General features: G+C 57.3%; 1 protein-coding gene across 1 annotated transcript; it reads right to left on the bottom strand.

Moving 5' to 3' along the window:
- Positions 1–64: 64 nt before the first annotated feature.
- Positions 65–26,036, bottom strand: RADIL (Rap associating with DIL domain). The gene is made up of 16 exons (XM_027683617.1): positions 25,968–26,036; positions 21,916–22,020; positions 18,228–18,786; positions 12,126–12,427; positions 10,397–11,062; positions 10,200–10,237; positions 9,005–9,165; positions 8,209–8,321; positions 7,052–7,289; positions 6,411–6,583; positions 5,976–6,126; positions 5,425–5,615; positions 4,185–4,581; positions 3,962–4,101; positions 3,040–3,179; positions 65–2,448 (listed from the first exon to the last, which is right to left on the bottom strand). Exons 2-16 carry the CDS (start codon positions 21,949–21,951, stop codon positions 2,343–2,345), a joined length of 3,411 nt encoding a protein of 1,136 aa, XP_027539418.1. The 5' UTR covers positions 21,952–22,020; positions 25,968–26,036; the 3' UTR covers positions 65–2,342.
- Between the last annotated feature and the right edge of the window lie 853 nt (positions 26,037–26,889).

Below are 26,889 nucleotides of genomic sequence, written 5' to 3'. Positions count from 1 at the left end.
TGTGAGCCCTCACCACTCTTCTGTCTTACCATCAGAGTGAACACGCTGAGATCCAAGAGACAGCTGCCAGAGCAGAGCTTAGAGAGATTTATTGATCCAGTTTATTGTTGACACAGAGCATTTCTTAACATACACCAGCCCTGTGTCAGACAGGCGCCATGCTGTGTTCTGTATCTGCACCAGAGGTTTATACACGTTTGAGCTGTACAGTATTAACAAACAGGGAAGTAAATCCATCCCAAGGCTCCTCCCGGGAGGAGCCAGCCCTCATGCACACTAGTAAATAGCAGGGTTTATTTACAGTCTGTTTCAATACCTGACTGCACTGTGAGCAACATAACAGCTCTGGGGCTGTTTTCCAGCTCCAGGAGGGCTCAGCTGGGAGCAGAGGGTTGAGCTGGTACTGCTGGAACTTGCCAGGATGCAGCCCCAGCACTGTAGTGCAAACCAAGCCTCCCCCAAGCCCTGGCTTCCAGGCAGAGGGGAGTAAGGAGTGCATGCAGTTTTTCCAAGGGCCCTAGGCAGCCCATTTCAAGTTCTGTGGGGGATGACAGGCCAACATACCTACTTGATTCAAAGTGGAGTGAATCACCAGGAGCCCCGTGGGGCCCTGAGCCTTTGCTCGCCTGCCTGGTACGGCTGAGTCAGCGGCAGGAGGGATGCACTGCCCCCAGTCCCTGCTGGGGCAGCACCCCACCCAGGGGGTGTGAGCGTGGCCTAGCAGAGAAGCAAGGCACTAATGTCTTGGTGAAGTTGCTTGGTCCATCTTGCCTAGAAAAGAGACAGGCTAGGCTGTGTTGAAATCCAGTAGTGGAGTGTTTCCCTTGCATGGATTGTTTTGACAGCTCTCTCCTCCCGCGACGTGCGAGACTTAAGTGCAGGAACCAAAACTACAGCAGTGAGGTGTCATTAAGGCCAACCCTTTTTTAGCATCACAATCCTCAAGCAGCATTGTTGTGAGATGCCATGTTTGTATCTGATTTGCTGCCAGAGCCTAGGCCATGCAGGGTGTGATGGAGGGCTTTGCTGGAGGCTATTATTAATAGGGTTCGGCTAAACTAGGTCTCAGTATCCATCTATATGTGGAAATCAGGTCGGGTTTATCCCGTTAATGTTGCTAAAAGCAGAGGGAGGACTCGGCAGGCAGGAGGCTGGGTGTGCCAGGGCCTGGACAGCCACACGGTGGAGCTGGTTCCTCGGCTCTTCTGACACCGTGGTCAGCAGCAGGTAGCAGAGCAGTTCCTGGGACACTCGAGGCTGTCCTTCCAAAGGGAGCCTCTGCTGTTATGTCCTCACCCATCTGCATGTCAGCAGCACGCACTGGTGAGATGCTCCAAGCTGGGCAGGAAACGGGGTGGCCTTGCAATGGCCTGGCAAAGCTGGAGGGAGAGGACCAGGCACAGTGCCAAGCTGTCATTTGTCTGCCTGGGCTGGTGTCAGCCACACCTGGGGTCCGGCCCCGTGCGCTGCCAGGTTCTCTTGAGTTCCTGGTGGCACAAACCCTCTGTGAGGAGAAACTCTGCTGTGGACACCCCATGCTGCTGGATCAGTCCTGGGGGCCTTCTGCCAGGATCATGGTGCTGGAGCCGGGCAGTAAATCTGCTGCAGAGCAAGGGCAAGGGAGTCCTTTTCTTCAGGGGGCTCTCCCTGGGACTCCCAGGAACTGCTGGTGGTGTCAGCCCTTTGCTGTAGCTGCTTCCCATCCCAAAGCAGGGCTGGTAGCCCAGCAGCAGAAAGGCACCTGAATATGGCACCAGGGAACTTAACTCCTGGCAATTCATCCTGCCTGGAATCCCGCTCCTGGGTGCTTGTGCTGCCTTCACCACCCCCAGAGCTAGGCACACTTTTCCAGCCTGATGTGCCAGCACCTCAGGTGGCCACTGCCACAGTGAAGCCCAGGCCTGCCCCACACATTCATCTTCAAAATCCAAAGGTGTTTCAAGTCTTCTGCCTGCCAGCATGAAATACCACACAGGCTCCAGCCTAGAGGAACAGAGGAGCCTGCCTACAGTCCCCAGGGGGGAGCATCCTCTTCCTGCCCCCTTCCAGAGGGGACAAAGGACCAGGAAAGCTTCTGAGAAGGACAACACCAGGTATAAGGTGAGGCTGGGCAATGGATCAGGAATGATGCTCCCAGCCTGTGCAGTGGGAGAAGCGTGCACCATCCTTGCATGTATTTTCATCTGCTGCAGCGTAGGGGCAAAGTGTCCAAAAGCAAATCAAGGGCAGTTGTGGAGTCCTGGTCCTCGCTTTTGCTCTCCTTCACTCCAGGCTCCCCCAGGGTGAGCTTTAACCAGAGCTGCACCCACGGGCTGCTGCAGAAGGATCCTGATACACAAGGACTAGGAGACAGAGGAGCTGGAACTGATTTTTTTGGCTATTTCCATGTCTGACTTGGCAACCAGAAACCGCAGCTTCTTCCCTCCGGAGCGGATGAGCTCCACAGCACTGCAGAGAGCAGCAACAGGGAGAGAGGTGAATTCTGGTTCCCACAGGCTGGCAACCCCCCAGGACATTCACAGAACACCCCCCCTTTGCCAAGCACCTGCCCCCTCTGCCCTGTGCCTGCTCAGGGTTACAAGCAGTCTGTTGCTCTTCTGTCTGTAGCTTTCTGGAGGGCCTGACCTCTGTGTTAGTGCTGCCACGACAACAGCAAACAAACCCAAAGCTGCGCTGTCCCGTGACCACCTGGGCTCTGCCTCTGAGCTGCCCCATCCCACCACCTTCAAGTGGAAGCCTGGGGTGGGATGGGACTGGACCAGTTCTGCACTGCTGAGACCCACCTCTGGAGCTCTCATTTTTCTCCCAAGTATACTCCCCAGTTGTTGCCCCTCTTCCAAACCCCCCAAACAACTGCCTTCCCCCCTTCCCGGTGTCCTGCACAGGTCACTCCTCTCTCTGCAGCTTGCTTGTGCTGCAACATCCTCTGGTTTGTGGGCCAGGACCACAGCACCAGGGACTCTTTGAGCAAAATAGCTGGAAACCTGGACCTGAGCAGTGCTGATTCCCTCCCAGACCCTTTGGCAAGGTGTAACTCACCTCTGGTAGTCTGCCCCGATGAGGCTGGTGCCGTTGACAGCCAGGATGCGGTCCCCGAGGGAGAGCCGGCCATCGGCAGCCGCGGGGCTGTCCTCGATCAGGGTGCGGATGTAGATCCCCGGGGAGCACAGGGGGGTGTGCTGTTGGCAGGGAGAGGCAGTGAGCAACAAAGGGACACGAAAGGTTTGTGGTCCCAAAGGGCTGAGCTCCCCAGGCGAGGCAACTCTCCCCCAGGGCTCACAGCCAAGTGGGCGCCTGATGCCAGGTGGGACCCTGGAAACTCTGGGAATGGTGCTAACAGGAAGGAAATACGATCCTTCACTTTTATATCAATTTATACACAGAAAGGAGAGGTGGGTGCAATCTGTTCTTGTTCAGTTTAATTAAGAGTAAAGCATCGTTAACCTGTGGCCATGTTGGGATGGGAGCCCGGTGCTCAGAGCTGTCCCAGGGCTCAGTGATGCTCTGTTTCCTATTGACTAACAGCACTGCCCTGAAAGGCCATTTAGAAAGATGACCCACCCCACTAAGGCAGATTCCAACGCTACCTTATGCAACGGCAGAGCTGTTCTGGCACCTCATGAGCCTCCCTGCTCCCCTCCACTTCCCTTGCCACCGCTGAAGGGTGGAGGAAAGACCTCAGCTGAGTCATTTTCCTTCCACAAAAGAGCTGAGCCTGTTTGCTCTCCAGCTGCAGGACAGCTGCTATGGACTTTGCACGCACAGCTCAGAGACGCAGGAGTAGACAGATCCTCTGAGAGATCCCTCAGTGCTTCGTTTTCCCCAGGAGAAGCAGCCTAACCCCCGTGGGAAGCCATTAGCTTCTTTGCTGGCTTTTCTGGGAGTCAAAACCACATCCCACGTGTCCCACTCCAGCTGTGTGAGGGGCATCAGCCCTGTCCCGCAGTTGCTAAGGACTCACCACGCCGTCGATCAGCCCCATGCCCAGCCCGCTGGGTCCCCTCTCCAGCTCCACCACGAAGACGTAGCAGAAGTCGTCGGTGGCAGAGCTGCGGCTGGAAGACTCCGGCGTGGGGTAGTCGTAGGGGGTCGGCGAACATCCTGGCAGCGGAGAGATCGGCTTACGGCTCTGGCACCGCCCACACCCATCCTCACCACCCCCGGGCAGCGCCAGCGTTCGGTACCTTCGGGGGTGCTGCCCTTGGTGCCGGTCATCCCGTTCCTCCGGGGGTCCTGCAGCCCCTTGCCCGTGCCCTGTGGGGACTCCGGGCTCCCGGAGTCGAAGTTCAGGGGGGTGGTGGGCGGTGTCAGCAGGCAGGAGGAGTCCGTGGGTGCCGTGCCAGCCTTGGGGGCCGGACCCCTGCCCAGCTGCAGCTGCTTCAGCTTCTCCTGGATCTGTGGCTCGCCGGAGTCCTCACAGGGGACGCCGTTGGTGGCCAGGCAGGGCCGGGGGTTCCCCTCCGGCTCCGGCTCAGCGCAGCACCCCGGGGAGCAATAGTCCTCCTGGGCAGTGGTGCTCCCCAGGGCAGCAGCCGGGCTCTCGCTCACCTCCAGGACCTCTGGCGTCGTGCATGCCTCTTTCTTAAGGAGGAAAATGCTCTGTGGGACCCCCTGAATGTGCTTTTCACTCCCTGCCTGCACCCCACCACCCCGTTGCTTCCCAGGCAGGACGGCTGCCAGCTCCAGCCAAAGCCTTGGCAATTTGGACACCACCAGAGCTCGTCCTGGCTTGCCAGCAGAGCTCCCACTCCCCAGTTCTGTGGCCAGGGCCGTGCTGGGGATGTTCACAGGCAGCCAGGAAGGGACTCCTGGTCATGTCCCTGCTGGGGAATCCCACTGGAGGGGGACACCGGTGGGAGCACAGATCCTCCTGTGGCCCAAGGGCTCCAGGATAAGGAGAGGAGGTAGTGGTGCCTGTGGTGGTGCAGTGGATGGCGACAGGATGGGAGAGGAAAAGGGGACCTGCTGGAGGGACATCCTCCCCATGGATCTGGACACAAATGGCAGTTAAGTTTAGCACCCACAGCACGTATGACCCTCCCTGTGCTTTACAGGCATTAGCTAATTAGTGCTTTTATGCAAGCCTGGCTGCTGGGGACGGGCAGGGTGCAGCACAGAGAGGACAGGGAATGCACAGGGAGAAGGGGAGCACCGCCTGCAGACACCTCCCTTTCCTCCCTCCCCTCCCCTAATGGGATTGCTGGGAAGAGCCTGTTCTTCCACCTCACCTTCCCGCGCCCCCCAGGCTGCGGGATTAGCAGCACTAATCCTTCCAGCAGCTCTCCAGGAGGGCACTGCCACAGCTCTAGGCTGCAAGCGAGGGCAGCAAACCCTTGGCACTGGGCTTGGAGGGGTCTCCAGAGGGATCCAAGACCCTCCTGCCCACCCAGGAGAGGAACAGTCCCTCTGTGGGATACAGGCTACCTTTAGGGGTGCTGAGCCCGGCCCCTCGCTGGTGTGGGGGCTCTTGCTCTGCAGGCTCCAGAGGAAGTGGCGGATGTAAAGGAGGTGCCGGTAGATGTTGTCGTCCAACGTCTCCACCTCCAGGTCCACTTTGAAGCCCCCACTGGGCAGGATGATGGGTGGGTGGTTGTCAAAGGACTCCAGCATCTCATCTAAAAGGCAGAGGGAGGAAGGCTACCACTGGCCCAGGCTGCACTCTGCTCCTGCCTCCCAGCTCTCAGCCATGTGCAGTCTCCCAGCTGGGGTCAGGGACATGGTGAGCTGCAAGCCAGCATCATCCCTCACCTGGGACCGCAGGAAAAGCCTCATGCCCATCTAAGTGCCCTTTGCATCCTCTGCAATATCTGAATCACAGGGCTGTGGTTATTCCCAGTTGCTGCAGTTACTACAGGAGACCCAGGGAGGGGAAGGGATTTGCCTGTTTGGTTTGTACATAAAAACCTTGGAGGGAGCCTGTGGGTGACCGGAGCACGACAACCAGAGCAGCACTGAGAGCAAAGCCAGGGGCTCACCGGGCTGGAAGGTGGCTGGGCTCTCCTCCTCACTGGGCTGCCACGCTGCGATGCAGCCCATGTCCATCACCGCCTGGCACTGGCTCAGCACCCGGTGGAGCTGCGCGGGGCTCAGCGCCGGGAACTCGGCTCGCAGGGACGGCCAGGTCATCTGAGCGAGGAGAGAGAGTGTGGGAGCAATGCCAGGGGTGAGGAGCTGCTTCCTCCCAGGAGCAGGGACTCATGAGGGGCACCAGAGGGAAAGGTCAGGGAATATGCAATGAGTCTGAGCATCCCCTCCATGCCCACCCACAGACCCACCACCCTAGGAAAGGGCAGCTGGAGGCAGGTTGCAAAAGGGACACATCAGTGTAGGGACGCCCCCAAATGCCGAGCGGGGTCTCTCCTGCCCGTGCCTATCCCAGTGCCAGGAGCCATGGGCTGGGCATCCCTCACCTGCACCAGCTGGGAGCCAGGCATGGCCAGCAGGTTGGCCACACTGGCGAGTTTGGCGAAGAACTGCTGGGCGAGCTGCTCGAAGCCGGCGCCGCGCAGCCAGTCCAGGAGCAGCCGCACGCTCGCCCGCAGCTTCACCCCCTGAGACCAGTGGAAGCAGCCGAGAGAGGAGCCTGGGGAGGCAAAGCATCCATCAGCACACATCAGAGAACAGCCCCTCAGTCCCCCCAGCCCCTGCCCCAGGTCAGTGTACCCAGCATCCCATAGTTATGATTCCTGGTGGTGGCTGGACCTCACCTGGCACTAACAGTGGGGCAGCTGTGTTAATGAGGGCTAATTAGCACCTCAAGCTGCAGTAGTTTATTCATGAACTGCCCCTCCAAAGTGCCCTCAGCCTCCTCTGCTCAGGCTGAAAAGGGCAGGGCTCTGGCAGGGGCTGAGGATGGGGTTCAGCCTCTGCTGGGAATGGGGACCCTGGAGCCAGCAGACCCTGGGTCTGTGCTTGGCCTCCCCAAAACTGCTGAGACGTGCCCATTTCCAGCCCCTTCCTTCCCGTACCCCCCGAGGTGGCACTGGGATGCGCTGGAGGGAGTCCCACAAGGCCAGTCTCCTATGTGTTTCCCAGTTCAAGGAGGACTGACCCTTATCCAGGAGCTGGTTGAAGAGCAGGGTGTTGGAGAAGAAGAAGAGGTAGGCAAACATCTGGGAGGTGATCTCTGGGTGCACTTCATACTGGTGGAGCAGGTCCAGCACCGCCTGGTAGATGAGCACGACCCTGCGGAGCTCCTCGGGCAGCGGCGGGGCCGCCCTCCAGCTCTCCCGGCACTCACTCTGGAAGGGGTTGCACTCCAGCAGGGCAGGGAGCGACACATACAGACACTGCAGGGAGAGCAGCAAGTTCACAGCAGACTCATTTTGCTTGGTTTTTCTGTTTTTGCATGAGACAAACATTTCTGACCCCCTCATCTCTGCCAGCCAAGCAAACCCTGCCGGTGCTGCCCCAATAAGGGGCTGCTCCTGCTCACCCCCTGCCCCCATGTGCTCCTGTGTTGTGCAGAAGTTTAAAACTTATAAAAATTAACATTATAAAAATTAACTTGTTGGTTGCTTTTAGCAGTTGGAGGTGGTGGCACGAGACAGCTCAGCTAAAAGGATCTGAAATCCGATGTGAACCAGGGCAGTGGCCGATCAGTCGGGCATGAGGGTGACAGGAAAACCAGGATCAATGGGGATGATCTTCCCCTATTGCTTAAATGGGAGAGCAGTGCCTAGCACCCGTCTCTGCCGGGGCTAAGGGAAGAGGAGGGTGCAGGAGAGGAAGGTGCCGCTCTGGAATGCTGCAGAAGTCCCTGCATCCCCTCACGCTGACGCCAGAGGACAGGCAGCCGTCCCGCACAGGGCAGCCTTTCTGCTGCCTCACACTGCCCGCTCTGTTCCCTGCTCCCGATGCCGCCCGGCTCTCGCGGTCCAGCGGCGACGGTCCAGGGGCCCCTTTCCATCACGCCCTGAATCACACCATTATGCCGCGCTGGCCGGAGCCAAGCAGCTCTCCCCAAACAACTCCCCCGAGCCGCTGCACTGCAGGCAAGGAAACACGCCGCAGTAATTCAATACTTTTCCTGGGCTGCGACCAAAAATCGGGGCACTTCAGCCCGAAGGAAAACACCTCAGCGTGATGCAACTGCCAAGGAGTAAAAGCTTGAAAAAAACCAAAACTCCTGTGCAGCCCGAGAGCTGCTGGGGATGCTCATGCTGGCCCCGTGTGACACTGCTGCCTGTCCGTGGGAGCATGTAGTACCTTGGAGATGTAGTAGACACACTGCTGGAAGGTGTACATGATCACCTCCTCCAGCACTGTCATCGCCTCCTCGCTGGCTGTGATGGTCGAGGAGAACAGAGACTCCTTGGAGCCTGTGGGGCAGAGAGGAGGATGGGGGAGCAAACCTGCAGCAGCAAGGTGCCCAAATTCCCAGGGTGGGGATTATTAGCGTTTCCAGGCTTGCACCACCACCACGGCATCACCTGACAGGGGCAAAGAGGCTCCTCTGGCCCCAGAGAGCACCCACCTGCCATCCCCTGGGGCTCCCATCACTGCTGCAGCTCGGGGCTGCGCTGTCTCTCCAGCACCTGCCCGGCCTACGAACACCTTAATTTGCTGCATCAACCCAAAGGGCTCTGAGGCTGATTTAATACCTTTTTCTTTGTTTTCCTTTATCTTTTTTCTTTTGCTTGAATTAACACAGGCTCACCAGTGAGCAATTCTGCAGGGGCTGCCTGCAAATCCAGGTGCCCCCCACGGCAGCGGGAGCAGGGAGGAAGAAAGCCCCACCAAGGCACTAACCACAGGCTGCTGAGGTGGAAAGGGGCTGCTCGGCTGTGGACACAACACAACCTGGAGCCGGGCAGCACCGCGGCACCACACAGGCTCCTCCCACAGATTTCCCCAGCCCACACCGCGGAGATGTCCCTGCTGATGAGGATTACGGGGGTTAACGGAGCATCTCCGGGGCACTGACCGCCGCCTGTGACTGGGGATTAGCAGGACAGAGCCTCTCCAGCCAGAAAAACAGGCAGGGTGTTGCATCCAGCCTCACCTCTGATGTCCAGCTCCTCCTCCATGCTCTGGATGTACGTGGGTGATTTCTGCTGGACAAAGTAGAGGATCTCGATGGCGTTGGCCATCCAGAAGATGATGTGCTGCAGGTCTGGGAGAAGGTCCGTGATGGTGAAGCGGGACAGGGAGGCAGGGTCCTGGCTGGGGAGACACAGAAGGTGTTACAGCTGCTGCTCCTCAGCTTCCTCACTCAGGCTTTTGGGAAGAAAACAGCCAGCTTGGGGCAACGTCAGAGAACCTGGCATCCCCTCACCCCCAAGTCCAGTACTCCCCTTAGGAAGACCCCTCACAAGCAAAAATCTGGTGGTTCCTGCTCTGTGGAATGGCAAAGAGGACCCTGAAGGGACTGGGCTGGCCAAGGCCACCTTGCCTTTGTGGGGTGCTACTTTTGGGGGAGACTCCCCATGATACAACTGAACTGCAGTAAATACTCGAGGCTGAAGAGCAGCTCTCCCCAGAGGTTTGTGCTGCCCCTGCCAGCTCTGGACGGTTAAACCCAGCTCACCCGCCCTGGGCTGTTCAAAAATAAAACAAAATAAATAAAAAGCATCTGGGAAGTTTCCCAACTGCTGAACTGCTTTTTCCTGCTATAGGAAAGGCCTGAGAAGCATCCTTGGAGTTTGTCCTAAAGAAGAGCTCAGAGCAAGCCCCAACACTTTCTCCAGATGCTGGTTTAGAGCCAGGATTTTGGAAGTGGCTGGGAAGCCAGCTCACTGCACCACTGTGATTGCCCCAGAGTGGGGTTCTCCCAGCACTGGGACACCTTGTGCCACCATCCCAGGATGCACAAACGCAATGCCAGACACCAAGGGGTCTTCAGCATGAAGGGGGTGAGGCCCCCCCATCGGGGTCATCCCTACTACATCCCTCAGGGATGCTGAAGCCACAAGTGCAAAGCGTTGGCCAGGTCTTGCATCAGAGAAAACCCCAGAGCTGCTGCAGGCCCTATTCCCTCCGGAGCTCGCCTGCTTTTCCAGACCCACACAATCCTTGCAGGCATCATGGTGAAAGGGCCAGAGAGCAGAATGCATCGGGTTTAGAAGGAAAATTCATCATGCATCACTGCCACCAGGCTGGGAGGGTGGTTTTCCAGCCATGGATTCCCCTCACTCATGAAGGTAGAACTGGATTGAATTCTTCCCGGTTTGTGTCAAAACAAGGAAGGTCACACTTACTGCTGGGACTGCTTTTCAGCCAGCTCCCGTGTCCGCTCCTGGGCAGGAAGAGAAGGGGAAAGCACAATGAGAACCAGTAGGATGGGATGGCACCAGCATCACCCCCACCAGCACTCGCTGCCAGGCTGGGAAGCCCCCAGGGAGGGGGTCCAGCAACACCCTCTCCCCACCAACACCCCGTCCCACTGCTGACTGACCCACACCGTCCTCTGGATCATTTTGGCCGCTTTGAGCAGCAGCTGCCCGAAGTCTCCTGGCTCAAAGTTGGTGGCCGAGTGCTGGATGCAGAGGCAGAGCAGGAAGGCGGGTGTCAGCTTGTGGTCGTCCCCGCCGGGCTCGATCAGGGTCATGATGCGCCGCAGGAGCACGTCCTCGGCCGCCGGCTCGAACTCCAGCTGCATCTTCCTGCGGGGCGTCCTGGGGCCGCCGGCGGGCGAGGGGGCCCGCTTTTTGGCAGCAGGGTCCTTCTCTTTCAGCAGGCTGCCACACGCCCCGCAGACAGGGCGGCCCTCGGGGGCGGCGGGGTGCAGGGCTCGCAGCCTCAGCAGGGTCTGCGCCGGCAGCGGCTGCGCCTTCATGGGGTCCTTGTAGAGGAGCAGGTAGTAGAGGCCGAGGGACAGGAGGTCCCCGTGCCGCAGCACCACCGTCCGGGCCACCTCGGCGAAGTTGACGGAGATGCCGGCGCCGGCGATGGGCTCCAGCACCAGCTTCTCCTCCGAGCGGTGCCGGGAAGGTCGGAGCTTCCTGATGGTGCAGTGCAGGGGCAGGATGTCGGGGGCTGACAGGCTGATGCTGGGCTTGCTCGCCTGCGTCCTCTGGCCCACCGTGTGCTGCTCGCGGTTCAGCAGGTAAACCAGGCTGTCCTGCCAAGCAGGGAGACGCGGCATGAACGGGGAGAGGGGAGAAAGGACCCTCCTCCCTGCCATGCAGTGGGTGCTGCAGCCTCCTGCTGTCCCCAGCTGCCCCACCACTGTCCCCAGCCGTCCCTGCATGCTGCACCTTTGCATGGCAGAAAGACCTTTATTCTTCTCACTGCCAAGCAGGACAGCAGCAGCCCCTGCTTTGGGCACACTAACAAATGGGCACAATGACATTGGCCATGCAGTAAATGGGGCTGCTTTGGGCAGAAGAAGCCCTCCCCCCGCCTCTCTCCCCCACACACCCCTTCCTGCAGCTGCTTTTCCTTCCCACCTTCTCCCTCCAGGACTGCAGCAATGTCTGCATCCCCCTGCCCGGGGGGACACGGTGGGACCTCAGTCACAGCAGCCACTCCCAGCCCTGCCTTCCCCCCCTCCAGCCTGCATGCACACCCCGAGGCAGCTCGGTAACCACCTCGTGCCTCAGTTTCCCCAGCTGCACTAACGGGATGGCTGCAGCGCCGCTGTCACCCCGATGGAAAGCTTGGAACACAGGGATACTCAACGGCACAAAGTAGCCATTAGCTACAGAGCAGTCCCAGTCCTTTCCAGTTCTCCAAGTGCCTCCAGCACTGGGGAGCAGGGGCTCCCAGACGCACCGTCTCCTTGCTGCCTCTGATTCCATTTGCCACCAATAAAGGAGCCGGACAGGGGACGGGGCAGCTCAGCCATCCCCCGCAGAACCGGCGCTCCCTTGTGCCGGGGCAGGGATGCTGCTCTGGGGGTTGCCCTGCATCCCGCTGGGTCACTGCTGGGGGGGTCATAGGTCCCGGCTCTGTGTCCTCCGTGCTTGAGGATAGGTTGGGGACAGACTTGGGGGACAAGGCTGCAAGTCCCAAGCCCGTTTTCTAAAGGATGCTCACCCGCGCCACCACCACCCCCCGCCCCTCGACCCCAGCAGCTCCGGCCATGCAAGCAGCCCCGCTCCCGGGGGGCTTTGGGGGTAGGAGAAAAGCGGGGGCGGGGGTGGGGTGCCGGGGGGTTGCGCAGGAGGCGGCGCGGTGCTTACATGCTGCTGGCTGTAGCCCTGCAGGAGCAGGAGGTGCGGGGACTGGTAGAGGGAGTACCGCATGCTGCCGCCGCTCCGCGCCGCCGCCGGGCTGCCGGGCAGGGTGGAGCAGTGCCGCTGGAGCCGGGCCCCGGCCCCGGCCCCGACCCCGGCCCCGGCCCGCCTCACCGGGGTCCCCAGGCTGGTCTCGCTGAGGCTGCGCCGCAGGGCCGGGGGCGGCCCGCGCCGCTCAGCCCCCGCCGCCGCCCGCCGGGCCCCCCGCGCCCGGTGCCGCTGCAGCTTCCGCGCTTGGGCGTTGATGCCTGCGGGGATGGGGGGGAGACAGAGCGGCGTTCAGCCCCCGCAGCCTCCCCAGAACCCCCCACACACACGCACACTGCCGCAACATCCCATGGCTGGAGGGATGCTGCACCTCCGAGAGGGGACGGAGCAGATGAAACCCACCCCTCCCGGCACCGCGCAACCACCCTGGGCTGGTGTCCCCTGGTCCCTTGCCCTCCCCGAAAGGTGACACCAGGACACCAGCGCGGAGAGTTTTGTTGCCCAAATGCCACCGCCAAAAAGGGGGTGTCCTAGCCCTCCCCGGCCCCAAAACCCACTGATGGAGAAGGGGAGCCAGTCCATAGCATCCCCCACCTGCTCTGGCCACCCTGCTGGGCTAAGGGGAGAGGAAATCTCTGCTAAAAAGACATTTCAGTCTATCTTTGCTACAAAGAAAAAAAGGGCCTGGATGCTGCTTTCGGGCCATCAGTACTTGGTGGCTAGCAGCAAGCAGGAGCAGCAGAGACCCCCCCAATCCCTCTGAGCATCAGTCAGGCATGGGAGCTGCAGTGGAGCCCGGCTGCAGCAGGAGCAAGCTGTAATTAACTTCTCTGAAGCATCAATTTGAGCAGAGCTGTCCGCGAGACAAACAGGAGCCGGAGTGAATGAATAGGCCTGGCCCAGCTGCCAAAGCAGCCCCTCACATGGCATCCCCAGCCCCAAGGGGAGGTACCCGTGGGACCCCCTGTGCTGCAAGCATGGCTTGAGCTCTGCAGGAGAAAAAAGAAGTTGTTGTATCCGAAGGGTGATGCTCATACCTCAGATGGGCAGTCTCCTGGGAGCAGGTCACTGGCATTCGGGGAGGACGAAGAGAGGCAAAAAAAACCTAAAGGATTTGCTTGCAGGAGCAGCAGTGCAGTGGTGTCAGTGCAGCACAGAGCCAGAGCCACTCAGGGCTCGGCTGACCAGGGAGCAGGCTTGGGCCAGCAAGATTTGGGGACAGCCGCCGGGATTTGGGGACGGCAGAGCAGAGAGCCTGGTGCCCAGGGCTGCTTAAAGGGACACTCACAAGCTCAGACCCAAAAAAAAATACAATCTGCCTTATTTGGTGAGGAATGGGCTGCCAGTTCTGAAATACATTTTTTTGTTTGTTTGTTTTAAATAGAGCGCTCCTTTGCTGGGAAAATCAAAGAGTTGGGGATGGGGAGGGAGGGTGGGAGAGGGAGAAAATAGCCCCTGCTGTTTACATGCCTTGGGATTAGGGCAAGGCACAGTCAAGCCACCCCAAGCAGTCTCGTGCCTGTGTCCTTCTTAAAAAGGCAATCAGCCTTGCTCCCATTCCCATCATGGCCAGCGACACGGCACGGGACGCCTGCATCCCATGGATGAGAAATCCAGGGAGTACAACAAGTCTGCCCAAGCCATACCACTGGGGATGCCAAAGGCCACCCCAAACGTGTCTGCAGGACACCTTGGCTCCACCATGGAGCACCACTCCCAACCCACAGGATGGAAATGGGCCAAAGGGATGAAGGATGGCTGAGGCTATGCAGATCCCACACCCATGGGAGTGGTGAGGAGTGGGGCCAGATCCTGGGGAGCAGCTATTGCTGGAGCTCATTGGGATGCAGCAGGGGTTGCCAGGACTGGGATCCCACTGCCTGCAGAGACATGCCATCACCAGTCCCTTATCAAGGGGAAAGGAAGCTTCTGTATTTGTGTAGGAAAAAGCTGTTTTTTCACTGCCAACAGAGCCCCCGTCACAGGCTCCCGCTAACCCCGGAGCTGTGCTGGAAAGATAAACACAGCTCTTTTCCTGAGCATAACAAAGTCCCTCCATAAACTGGGTTAGGTTTTTTTAATCCTTTGGTACTGTTTTGTCCTCCCAGGCATGTGCAGGTTGTCCCGCCCAGAACTCTGCCTGAGCATCCCCAACACAGTGCAGCCAGGGCAGAGCCAGCAGCTGCTGAATCCACATAGAGATTTGGATGGGAACAGGGTGCGAGGAGTTAAAGAGCACAGTTGCCTGTCTCAAACACTGTTAAGGCCACAGAAGGAACTTGCCATAAGTAATGCACCTGGACAAAAATGCTCACTGTGGCAAGCTGTGTGAAAAGAAGCAAGTGCTCATACGCTCATCAAGGGTCAAAGAAAGATCACCTCAAGTCATGGGGCATCTACAACCACCAATGACCACCCAAGCTCCCCAAATATACCTCCCTGGATACCCAGAACTTGGATTGTATAAAGGTGGTACTGTTGTCCGGGTGTCAGGCCTTCCTAAAGTTTAGGGCTTGGCATGCTTCAATGATCTCAGACCTAGGGGGAGGTTAACAAAGCCTGGGAAAAAGGATGTACCACTGATAGTGGGCACAAAGAATGCAGAATTCACAGGCCATAAGGACATTTGGCAGAACTCCCAAGATAAAGAAGAAACTAATAGAACCAACTCAGCAACTGTGCTGAATCAGCTCCGAGTGGGTAAAAGGTAATTCCGGCAGAGGGAGATCGTGACCATCAACTCACAGCCACCAACCCAAGAAACCCACCAACTCAGAACAAGAGAAAGCTTTCCCCTCTTTTCTATTTCTTTCTATCTCTCTACCTCATATTCAGTGCTATGAGGGACTTTGGCAGAGGCATCTCTCACTAATCAGATCATATAACACAGGGCTGGATCACACCCTTAGGGAGAGCTGGGCACCCCAGGTAGGGGCACCGTGCACCCCTTGGGCAGCACCCACCAGGCCACACCAAGCTGCTCCCTCTAAGCCCGTCCTGCATCCCAGGGGAAAAACTGCCGGTTGTGGTGCCTGGGATCTTGGCTGGGATCTGCCTCTTTTTCAGCCTAGGGAAGAGGTTCACTTTTCCTAGCTGAGAAATAAATCAACAAATAACTCCGTGGGCCCCAGGAAAGAAGAAAACGCTTTGAATTTACCCAGGAGGGGCTAAGACCAGGCTAGTCCTTCCTAATGTAATTGCTCTGCAGACTCTGCAGGGATTCCTCCCTGGATGCAGTCTTGCTAAGGTATATCAAAGTCAGATCCTCAAAGGCACTTGCCAGAGCATCTTTTAGTATAATAGGCTTAACTCCCAAGTTTCTGGAGGTGTGTGTGCAGTTCAGCCTCCAGCCTCTCAGGGAAGCCTCAGCCACCAGGACATGGTGCAAAATGGGGCTGTTTTGGAAGACAAATGCCACCAAGATGCCAATTGCTGCACCTCCCTTCCAGCAGCCCCAGTTTGTGGGTGTCTTCCCCACATTCTCCATTAATGCTGCCTCATCACTCCCAAAAGAAGCAGGACCAGGGGCAGCAGTGAGAAAGGGGTCTGCCTCGTTTGCTGCAGAGATGCTCTACCTGCTGCTAATTAGGGGCATGAGGAGCCAGCACCATCCTCCCCAGTGGGAAGCAGCTAATAAACTAATTAGGATAATGGGTAACTGAGCAGATAAAACTCTTAAGCTATTTGCTAACAGGTCACGGATGGATGTGGAGCCTTTCCCCCAGCCAGCAGCTCAGCAAGCAGCAATGCACCTGTGTGACCCCAGTGTTCCCAGCCACCCCAGTGTCCTGCTGCTCCAGTGATGCCCTGTGTAGGGAAGGGCCTGCAGGTATTGCCCTGGGGATCCCACTTTGAGCTTTTCTCCCAGGGAGCTGCAAGCTTGAAGTCCCTTTGTTTTTGCACAGATGTTGTGTTTTCCGCACCAGTGCCTCACCACCCCGGGTGGGCAGCTGCTGCTTGGCAAGGGTACCTCTGCCAGCTTGAGGCTGGTGGGAAGGGTGACCCTGGTGGAGGGCACTCCTGGTCAGCCCCCATTACACCAGAAGTTTTGAGGCTTTTTTGGGGTGCTGGATCACATGCTGCATCACACCCTCTAATCCCTGGCAGCTTGTGGGTGGGTGGGAAAGTGTGGCCCCAGCCCCACAGTATTCCTTTGGGCTGTGCCACCAGAACAGGGTGAGACTGGTGACAGAGCCCCTGTTGCACCCAGAAGGAAGGGCTGCAGGAGTGAGATTTTAACAGGTAAGACAAATGCAGGCTGTGTAGTCTGCAGGGCAGACAGTCTGCACGACCGTGGGTGTAGGTTTTCTGCCTTGGAAGAGCTTGGTCAGCTATGGAAAATGCCCAAAGGTTAAAAAACTGAGAGTTTCCACCGCCCCACCCAGGAGTGCTGAAACAAATGAAGTGATAACGAAAGCATAACGGGCTCATTTCCAGATCCAGAGCACGCAATGCCATCAGGAACTGCTCCTCCATCAGAAATCACTGAAGGGTGCCAATCCCAGGCCAGCTCAAGCTGCCTGTGCTGGGCAGCCCAGAGCCTGCTGCTTCCCCCGCCTGTGTGGGAGCCTTACCCTCCCCAGGGCTGCCAGCCCACCCAGATCCAGGTCACTGAGAACGTTGCTTTCTGCATCCGAGGGGGAGTATTTGAGGTCGAGTTGATGTGACCTTGGGCTCAGGCAGGGAGCTGCCACGTGGCCCTCCCAACTGTGTGCTATAACCATGGTGCTTGGCTCTTGCCCTTTCCTCTGTTCAACAGAAGCTGTTTTTAGAGTCGCTGCTCTCCAAAAGTGCTTTACTTCTCTCTGATCCTGCCTGGAGAAAAAGCTGAAGAGCAGAGCAAAGCATCCAGCTCCCTGGCCCAGGTGCCAGCAGCAGCTGCCTCTTTCTCTCTGTGTCCCACACGCAATGAGCTGGGACCACTCCTGTGCATCCCCTCCCTGAGCAGACCCAGAAACTGGACACGTGAGGCTGGAGGGAGCCCCATCTCCCCATCAGGTGCCAGGTGAAATCAGAATTGAAAATTGCAGCTAGGGAGGCTCCAGCTGCCTCTGCTCTCCCCTGGAATGCCCATGGCTGGATTCCTTCACCTGTGTGCCTGGGCTCCTTCCAGCCTTTGTTAGAATGGGTGGGAGAGGAGCCGTGTCCCTGCTGGTGTGAGACAGGTCAGGCCATTTGTTCTGCTGCTTTGGGAGGAGAACCTTGGCTGTCATTTGCCAAGTGCCCAGGGGAATCCTGCACCATCCTCAGTTTATTTCTGACAGTAACAACCCTTTCCTACAGTCGTGAGGAACCACTCAGAGCCCATCCCAGCAAAACCCCCTGGCTAACACCTCCAGAACCTGGTCCAGACACCTCTGTCAGCAGGTCCAGCACAGCAAGGGCATCATGCAAGTAAAAATCTGATTTTAAACCTTTCTACCCTCCTCCTCCCGGGGCTTTTATCTTAGGGTGGGAGGAGGAAAACTTCATTACTCGGTGCTGGGGTCACTTATTAACCTGCTGGTTCCTAATGATGCACTTAACTGCTCCTGCCAGCCCTGGGCTCCATCAGGCACTGCCACGGGGACTCTCCTGCCCTACATTGCTCTCTCTTCATTAGCTTTTCATTTTCCTTAATTGCTCCTGCAGATTTGCCTGGGGTGTCTGGCCTGGGGGATGCCCACGGGGAGATGGGGGTGCAGGGGAGCAGGGCAGTGCTCTGCCAGGCACGAAGCTGGGGATGCCATGGTCCTGGTTCAGTGATGGGAAGAGCAGGAAGCACTGATGGTCTTGCCTGCTGCTCCCCAGCCATGAGCAGGAGTTTGGTATTAACCCCTAGACTGGCTGGGGTAAATATTTGAGGTAAATCAATTTGATACCAAATTTATGCAGGAGTACTGAGTACTGACTATGGATCAACTCAGGAGCCTTGCAGAGGTAAAATGTGGCCACTCTCCCACTTGCACAACCCCCTGTAACCAAACCACGTGTGAAAGCTGCTGATGTGGGGGGTGCATCTCCCACAGGCAGCTCGGGGGGGTCACAGCTCCCTCCCCCTGCCCCACACCCAGCTCTGACCTGCAGTGGTGGTGTCCACGTCCTTGGCCGCCAGCTCCTCCACCTCCGCCCTCCTGCGCAGCTCCAGCCGCCGCGAGAAGCCCTCCCGGGGCTTCCAGAGGTCCTGGATGAGCAGCGGCTTCTCGTGGTCCCCCAGGACCCTCAGCCCCTCCGTCTGCCACTGCTTCTCGGGGCCCTCGAACCTGCCGATGACGTCGCACAGGGCGTACTGCGCGGCGCTGAGCTGGCTCAGCCCGTAGCGCTCCAGGGCCTCCTTCACCAGCTCCCGCGCGCCCGAGCTGCCCGTCACCAGCACACTCTTGTAGTTGGTGCCCGCACAGATGTTGCCCCCGAAGATTTTCAGGATGCCAGGGGCCGAGAGCTGGGTGGAGAGCTCGGCCGGGTCATCCTCGCCGACGGCCGGGGAGGCGGAGGCCGAGCTCCGGTCCTTGTAGCTCAGAGTCCGGTACAGGACTTGGGAGAAGAGCCGGCCCTGGCGCTTCAGCCGGTTCTTGGACGGTGGAGCCATGGTGGAGGAGGGCCCATAGAACATCGTGCGTGAGGTCGTCATGAAGCACAGCTGGGCAGGGAAGAGCAGAAAGCGGAAGGTCAGTGGTTTGGAGGCCAGATGTGCAGCAGGGAGGAGCGAGCAGGAACCAGCTGGCGGCCACAGAGGAGCCGCTGTCACCTCCAAGGTGGAAAGAGACTAATCAAGGGAGGGCCATTTCCCTTGTGTAACCCAAAACACCAGTGGAAAAGCTCAGCCAGGCTCCTTGGCACCAGCACAGTTGCCCCTGGATGGATTTGTCCCTGAAAACATAGCCTGGAGTGGCCCCATATTTCTCCACTGTGTGTATTAAGAGGGCCCTGTTACCCAGGCGAAATGCAGTGGGAGGAGAGCAGAGCCCAGCAGGACTTGGCGGAGCCCATCCTGGTCAAGATCCAATGCATCAGGAGTTACTTTCACTAACGAGTTTATGGAGCAATCCCATTTTTTTAGAGGTGAAACGGAAAGCTCAAGTGCAAATTCACTCACTCTGAGGTCACCGCTAAATGCTTTTGCTCAGTGAGAGGCGCAGGGTGAAAATGGGCTTTAATTAGCCTTTCTAAAAATGTCCTGACTCCGGCAAATCTCTTGGCTGTTGCTGGTTTGTGGAGGACATTCAAGCACGGGGTGCATTGCTGACAAGGCTGCCCTTGGCACAGTAGCAGGGGTAGGGCTGCTCAGGGCAGCCCCGGGCACGCAGTGACCAGAGGAGTCATGGCCAAGGCCAAGCTCCCAGTGCTCCTCAACCCCCAGGAATGGACTGGGAACCACGATGCTCTTCTGGCTTTAGGCGGATAGTGGTCCTGCCCAGTGTCACTGCCAACATCCGGGAATGGCTTTGAAATCGCATCCCGGATGCACCAGCACCTGGCACTTGCAGGGAGCTGATAACCCACAGCTGCACTGTGACCCACTGGCAGGGACGGTCTGGAAAGACAATCTGAGCATTCCTGATTCAGAAAGGACTGGGAATTCCCTCACCTCCGGATTTATGACATACCAGGACTTGGAGCATACACAGAGGAGCCCCAAAATGTCCCATCCACAGCTATCAGAGCGCTTGGATGCAGCAGTTGGCAGGATCCAGCTGTGCGTGGCCAGGAGGACGCAGGGTGCCGGCAGCTTTCCACAGCTGCAGCCCCGTCTCGTCCGGGCACAATCTCCCCTCCAAGCAAGCTCAGCGCTATCAGGCAGAATGATGTCGGCCCTGGAAAGCCTCCAAACCACCATCCAATTCAGGAAAAAAGAGCGTCCCTGCTGCTAATGGAGGAGGTCACCTTCTAACCCAGAAACCACCTCCCAGCCATGCGTGGAAGGTTTCTGCAGGATGTGCATCCCCCCAATCCCAGGACCAGAGGCCCCCATTGAATGCTGCATATGGGGAAACTGAGGCACCAAGTGCTAAGGATGTGCCTGGGAGCTGTGTGATCCTGTGATACAGCTGCACCTCAAGTCACTCCTTTCCCCCCTCCCAGCCCCACCAGGACTGTGAAAATGCTGGGTTCTGTCCTTCTTCCCAATCTGCTGGCTCCAAAAGCAACTGTCAGGGTGCTGCAGGGCAGGGCGGGGAGCTGGCAGCTGCTCCAGCCCTGGTACATCACTGCTGCCTGAAATTAGGCTCAGCAATCAGCCTGGACAGCAGGGCTTAGGGTCTTAATTTTTATACCTCCCCAGCTGAGCACTGGCTCCAGAGCTTCACCGCATCTCGCTGCGTTCAGGTAAGGCTGTTCCTGCTCCCACCTTGCAAGTGGGGAAACTGAGGCAGGGATGAGATTAGGGCTGCTCCTCCTCCTCCAGCTGAGCCCAGAGGTGCTGCTCCCACTGGGGACATCCCTGGGGACATCCCTTGATGTCTGCTGTGTGACATCTCCCAGGAATGCCGGGGCGGACCCGACCTGGGGAACAGGTCAGGGCACTGGCAGACAGTCAGGTTCAAGAACAGCTGCCCCAGGCTGTTAGCACAGCCACACCAGCCCTCATTACCATTGACCAGAAGGAAAAGTGTCCCTTGTTATCAAGGATGCAAAAGACAAAACTTTGTCATCAAATCACCAGTTTCAGCTCATGCATTTAGTCTCCTCCACCCTGAAATACCTCCAGCGCAAAAGGAAACCTTTTAATATCTGCTGGTGGCAAAATCATTCCTCCAAGCTCACATCACAGACAGAGACAACATCCTCACTGCTTGCAGGTCCCTGCCTGGTTTTGAATGTGTTATTTATAGCTCAGCTATTCTCCTGCTCTTTCTATCAAACACAGCTCCTATTGAGTTCAGGGGCAAAGACGTTTCACTGGGAAAAAATAAGCAGCCTGGATCAGGAGAAGTTTCCAGCCTGGTTACCCCGTTTTTCAGCATCTGGAGCAACACTGGTGTGATTTCACCAGGCTGGTCACATGAGAAATTGCAGCCTTCTCCCGAAGACAGCAGAACACACGGTCTTAATCCCCCTGGGGACTCTAATGGACGTGATAAGACGATAATGAAATGGGCTCCTCCCACATCCGTGTGCTCAGGCACACCAGGCACCAGCGTCTCCCAGGAGGATGAAAGCTGTGGTACGTGCAATCCTGCTGGGTTCTGCTGTGGGAGCAGGGATGCTCCAGCTGGACCCAGCTGCCTGGGGACAAGCCAGCAGGAGCGTCAAGTGTTGGGCACACCTTCCTGCAGGTCAGTGGGACGCGTGCTCCTGGGCATCCCCAGCCCAGACCAGCCCCCTCCTCGCTGCAGGGAGCCCGGTTTCCCGGCTGTGTCACTGGAGGACACGTGCCTGTAGCCATGGAGCATGATCCAGACTTTTCAAAGAGCCCCTTTCTCCAGCCTTCAGTGACATTGTCCCTGCTAACGACTACACAGGAATTAGTCAAAAGCCTGTGACTGCCTCCCAGCGGGATCTGTATCAGGGACCCTTCACCTCTTCACAGCCGCGCCTGACCACACCAAAACCAATTATTTCCCACAGCCAGCTCTGCCTGTACGTGCTCTGCAGAGCTGTGACAAACGCTTTCAGTATTCACATGGGCACCACGTGTCCTTTCATCACCACAACTGACTCTGCAACCGCCGGGGGCTTTCCTGCAGGCTCCGAGGTTCCTGCTCCCACAGCGGGTGAGCAGCTCCTTCCCAGTGCCCCCACCCAGTGCCCAGGCAAAGACTCCCCTTACCTTGCCATCCTTCTCACGTGCCTTTTTGCCTTCCATTCATCCTCCTTCTCAAAACAACCTTTCCCGCTCGTTGTGCATCGTCCTGGGCAGGCGTCCGTCGTGTTTCTGCAAGAGGAAGAGGAGGAGTGGTCCTGGGGCTGCTCACAGACATGAGCTGTTCACAGTGTGGTGGGTTTGCAGGGCTCAGGGGTTCTGCAGGTATGCTCCCAAAGTGTATCATGTTTGCACGTGTTCATCCCACCACAGCCCATAGATGGGGAAGACCAGCCCAGGCCCAAGCTCAGGCTCCATCACAGCAGGAACTCAGCAGCCTTGGGAGCTGAGACAGATCAAACCCAGCCATGGTGATGCCCATCAAAAGCACAGCCAGGGAGAGAACAGCTGTACGAAAAGAAATGCTATGCCAAAGGAGAAGAGGATGAGATGGGACCAACAACAGCCTCGTGACGTTTATTTCCCTCTCCCAAGCACATGTGTCCCCAGGGACGCCAGGCTGGGTGACCTCTCTGACCCCTGGGTGGACAACAAGTCCTGGACCAGCTCCTTCCCCCAGCAGCCAGAGCACACTGGGATGCTCCCCAAGATTTGGTTTCCTGAATCTCACTCTGTGTTGCTGGACATCGAGGAGAGACAACAAGCACCCTCCCCTGGCCCTCCCACCACAGATCTGCAAGATCAAGACCACTGGTAACCAAGAGAGAAAGAGAAAAGAAGCACCTGCGAAGGCCTGCAGTGATTTCCTGGGTGTTCCTCAGAAAGAACCATCAGGGCACAAGTACTCTCTTCCATGGCTCCACCGTGATTAAAGATAAATGCATCATCTAATTAAATCACCTAATCAGGGCCTCAGCGTGGTTCGATCCATCTCCTCTTGCTGGCCCAGTGCTGGGGCTATGGGAGCAACTCTGTGCAAGGTGATGGGTCGTGATGTGAAAGGCAAAGAGATGCTGACCCCACCTCTGCTGTTCCACGCTGCTTCTGATGATTAATTGCTCCTGCTTGTTAAATATTTATGCCTTATTTCCAATGTGTCTGCCCTCAGCTGCCAGACATTGATTCTTGCCATGCTTTTCACTGCCCAATTAACAAGCTTTTGGTTACCATGTATTTTCTCCTCTGTGAGAATATTTAAATGTTTTTGTCAAGCTCCCCCTCACTCCTATTTCACTTGATTTATGAGTAGACTAACTGGATGGCCACCTCCTCTCTTGCTGTAATACATTTTCTGCAGCTTCTTGGTCCCTTCCCCTTGGATCCCACGTCTCCCCCGCTGAGATGGAGAGTGGATTTGGCTGCCATAAGCCCAAATTTGGTTCCGACCAAAAATGCAAACTGCTATTTTTTTCTAGAGCAAAACTTCCTGTTACCCTGAAAGTTTTCAGTTCTCCAGCGCTGAAATTGGGACAGACACACAGCCACCCCCCAGGCAGCTCCCTGGTGAGCCCTTGTGCTGCCTCTCCCAGCATCTGCCAAAAATTTATTGTCCAGATTAGGGACAGGAAAACACATACAACTCCGGTTATTATTTCTGGGTGTAAAAAGATTTCCATTTTCCATTCTGCTCCTGTCAGGATGCCTTTCGCTCGCCCAGTTTACCATCTGGATTTGTAGACAGTATTAACATTCTGCTGCTCTGGGTCAGCCCCAGGTTTCTCCAGAAATCATTTCTATCTCCTTTATTCCAGATTAGTGATAAAAACACTGAGTGCATGTTACCAGCTAGCAGTGCCCAGCAGTGATAATCTCCCTGATAACTGCCTTGGAAATGGATCACGTTTATTTAATACCAGGTTTCTTGACACTGTCTAATGTCAGCTCTAAATACTGGACTGGACTGACTTTTTTAATGCTGGAAAGTGCAGATTTTTACAAGAATATCACCTCCCGTAACTCAAATGCTTCATAGAATTGTGTTACAGCCAGAGAGTCACCTCTCACATTGGAGACTGAAATCATTTCTACTTGCCAGGAGTTATTTTCCATACAGCCACGCTGGATGGCAGGAATTTATTCCTGGTGCTGAAGTCTTTAATCAATTAAAGCCTGAGCCAGGTTTCTCCCTCTTCTCCCTGTGGGGATGCTATCAAGCCAATCAACCTGTAGCTACCAGGTCATCTTACTCCCTTTTGGGAAGAGCAGCAATGCTATTAAAACACTTTTTAATCTTCTGGAATTTCCCCGGGGCTCGTCCCGGCGCAGCAGAGGCAGCTCTGCACGGATGGGCAGTGAGATTTCAGCTACAACCATCCCAAAACGGCAACCAGAAAAGCTGTTTCCTCAGATCTCTCTTTGAAAATTTTCCCTTCTCTTTCCTCCCTCCTTTCTTTTTTTTTTGGATGGAAACCACTGGAGTTGCAGCCTTGGTCTAGTGGCAACAACCGCAGCCTGGATGCTGCGAGCAGAGGGAGAGGCCGCCCCGGCACTGCAATGTGGAACAAATTAGACCTCAGACAGCAAAGGAAATGAGAACACCCTGGATGCGGTGGCTTTGACGTGCACTCCTCGGCTCCAAATCCTGCTCTTCTGCAGATCCCATCCCTAGGGCAGAGCCCAAACCCCTCCGCTCTGAACCGGAGCTCCCGTTCCCTTCCATTCAGGATCAAGTCTCTGCTTCGGAGCCCAGCCTTTCCTTGTGGGAGCTTCATCCACCTAATCTAGGGACAGATCGGAGGCCAATGATGTCCATGCCAGCCCCGGTGCCGTCTTGAGCCGGATCAGGGCGGGTAAACTCCTTACCATGTTATTATTAGCAGCAGGCACCCTGTGGTAGCACCCTGGACCCCACGGCCCCGGGACTGCTCAAACAGGATACGAAGGCAGTCCTGGTCCTGCAAACACAAACAGTTTGTCCCAAAGGCAGCTATCGCTCCACAAACATTATAACAATTGGGGACCTGATTCTACAAGGACAACAGGAGACCTTTCAGCGGGTTTTCTTTTCTCGCATTTTTTTTCCCCTATAATTATTTTGCAAGGTCTTTTGAGCCACCAACGTGCACCAGCTCTCCGGTAATGTGCCAGCACAGATGCCAGCCCTCTGCCCAGGCAGCTCTATTCACACATACACATACACAAGAAACGCTGCACAAAGAGCATTTGCTTTCTGCTGCCTCCCGAGCTGCAGAGTCTCCGTAGGCTGCCTAATTATAAGATCTTAGCAATAATTTTTTTCCAGCAATAATTAACTGGTCCTGGAGAGAGCTGAAAATAAGCACTTCCCCAGCAAGTAGCAAACTCCCCTGAGTTTTCTCTGCTAAAGTTACAACTCAGCATGAAACTGCTCCAGCCTCCCGGGAACACAGACCATGCCAGCACCTCCCTGCCACGGTCTGGGACACCACGACAGTCACAGGCAGCCAAATACAGGTGAAATGGTGGGTGTGGAATAGCAGTGGGATCCCAAGGGGTGTGCAATGGGGAGAAGGATCCAAAGGCGTGTGGAATGGGGAGAGAGATCCCAAGGAGTGTGCAAGGGGGAGAAGGATGCCATGGGGCATGGAATGGGGAGAGGATCTCAAGGGGTGTGCAAGGAAGAGAAGGATCCTAAGGGGTATGTACTGGGGAGAAGGATCTCAAGGATTTTGCAATGGGGAGAAGGAAACCAAGGAGTATGGAATGGGTCAAGAATCCCAAGGGGTGCGCAAGGGGGAGAAGGATCCCACGAGGTAAGCAATGGGGGAAGGATCCCAAGGGATGTGCATGGAACACGGATCCCCAAGGGCAGGCAATGCGGGGAAGGATCCCCGCGGTCTCGGCCACGGGACAGGGACCCCCGGGCGCTGCGGCTCCCGGCACAGCCCTCCCGGCGCGGTTCTCCGGGCAGCGGGGAAGCGCGGGTCTCCCACGGCAACCGGGACAAGCCTGAGCCGCCACCGCCGCGCTCCTCCCCACCGCCGCTGCCGGCGGGGGCGAGAAACAAACGCTCCCTCTCCCCGAGCCGGCGGGGGGCGTCCCGGGACGCAACAGGGGGGGGGATGCTGGGGGGGAGGGTGTTAAAAAAAAACTGGGGTCCCTTGGGCAGGGTCTGCCCTCACCACCCCCCCGGTACTCACCGCGGAGCGGGGCAGCCTCGGCGCGACCCCGGCGGCGGCAGCGCCCGGAGCCGCCGGGGCTGCGCGGGGCGCTCGGATCGGGCCCGTCCCGCCGGGGCGGAGCGACCGCGCCGCGCGCGCCCCCGCGCGCCCGCCACCGGCACCGCGCGCGGCCGGGACGGGAAAGGGGGTCCTGACCCCTCTGCCCCGCGGGATGAGACTGACAGACGGACAGACAGACACATACACACACACCCCGGGGCACCGCGTGCGGCTCTGGGGTCCGCAACGCGGGGAGGATGTGGAGGTGTTGGAGAGAGCCCAGGGGAGGCTACGGAGATGCTCCTGTGGAGACAGGCTGGGAGAGCCGGGGGTGCTCAGCCTGGAGAAGAGAAGGCTCTGGAGAAACCTTAGAGCCCCTTCCACTGCTTAAAGAGGCTCCAAGAAAGCTGGAGAGGGACTTTGGATAGGGGCATGGAGTGACAGGACAAAGGGGAATGGCTTCCCACTGACAGAAGGCAGGGTTAGACGGGATATTGGGAAGAAATTCTTCCCTGTGAGGGTCATGAGGCTCTGGCACGGGTTGCCTGGAGAAGCTGTGGCTGCCCCATCCCTGGAAGTATTTCAGGCCAGGTTGGAAGTGGCTTTGATGAACTTGGTCTAGCGGAAGGTGTTCCTGCCCATGGCAGGGGGTTGGAACAAAAAGAGCTTTAAGGTCTCTTCCAACCCAAGCCTTTCTAGGATTCTAAGAAAATGCCAGGAGCAAGTCAGGCAGGGCTGCACTGGCAGCAGCACCTCACCTGCACAGGCAGCTGTTGATTTTGGCCAAACAGGTTTTATCAAACCAGCTCCAAAGTTGACCTGGAGACTGCTGAGGCTGCGCACAGGCTGGTGGCTGAACCCAGGAAGGGATGGATCATGGCTGCAGCAGGGAGTTGTTCAA

This window comes from Neopelma chrysocephalum, unplaced genomic scaffold (assembly GCF_003984885.1).
Source record: "Neopelma chrysocephalum unplaced genomic scaffold, ASM398488v2 Primary Assembly neopelma1_65, whole genome shotgun sequence".
NCBI classification, from domain to species: domain Eukaryota; kingdom Metazoa; phylum Chordata; class Aves; order Passeriformes; family Pipridae; genus Neopelma; species Neopelma chrysocephalum.
This window is presented reverse-complemented; position numbering and strand designations above follow the sequence as displayed.

What these genes read in the sequence shown, in the direction of transcription:
- RADIL (XM_027683617.1), bottom strand. Translation starts at nt 21,951, where the DNA reads ATGGAAGGCAAAAAGGCACGTGAGAAGGATGGCAAG. An exon ending in CTGGCTCCCAGCTGGTGCAG is followed by an intron (nt 6,127 to 6,410) that starts GTGAGGGATGCC and finishes CTCCTCGCTCAG; the next exon opens with ATGACCTGGCCGTCCCTGCG. An exon ending in CCCAGCCACCTTCCAGCCCG is followed by an intron (nt 5,616 to 5,975) that starts GTGAGCCCCTGG and finishes TCTGCCTTTTAG; the next exon opens with ATGAGATGCTGGAGTCCTTT.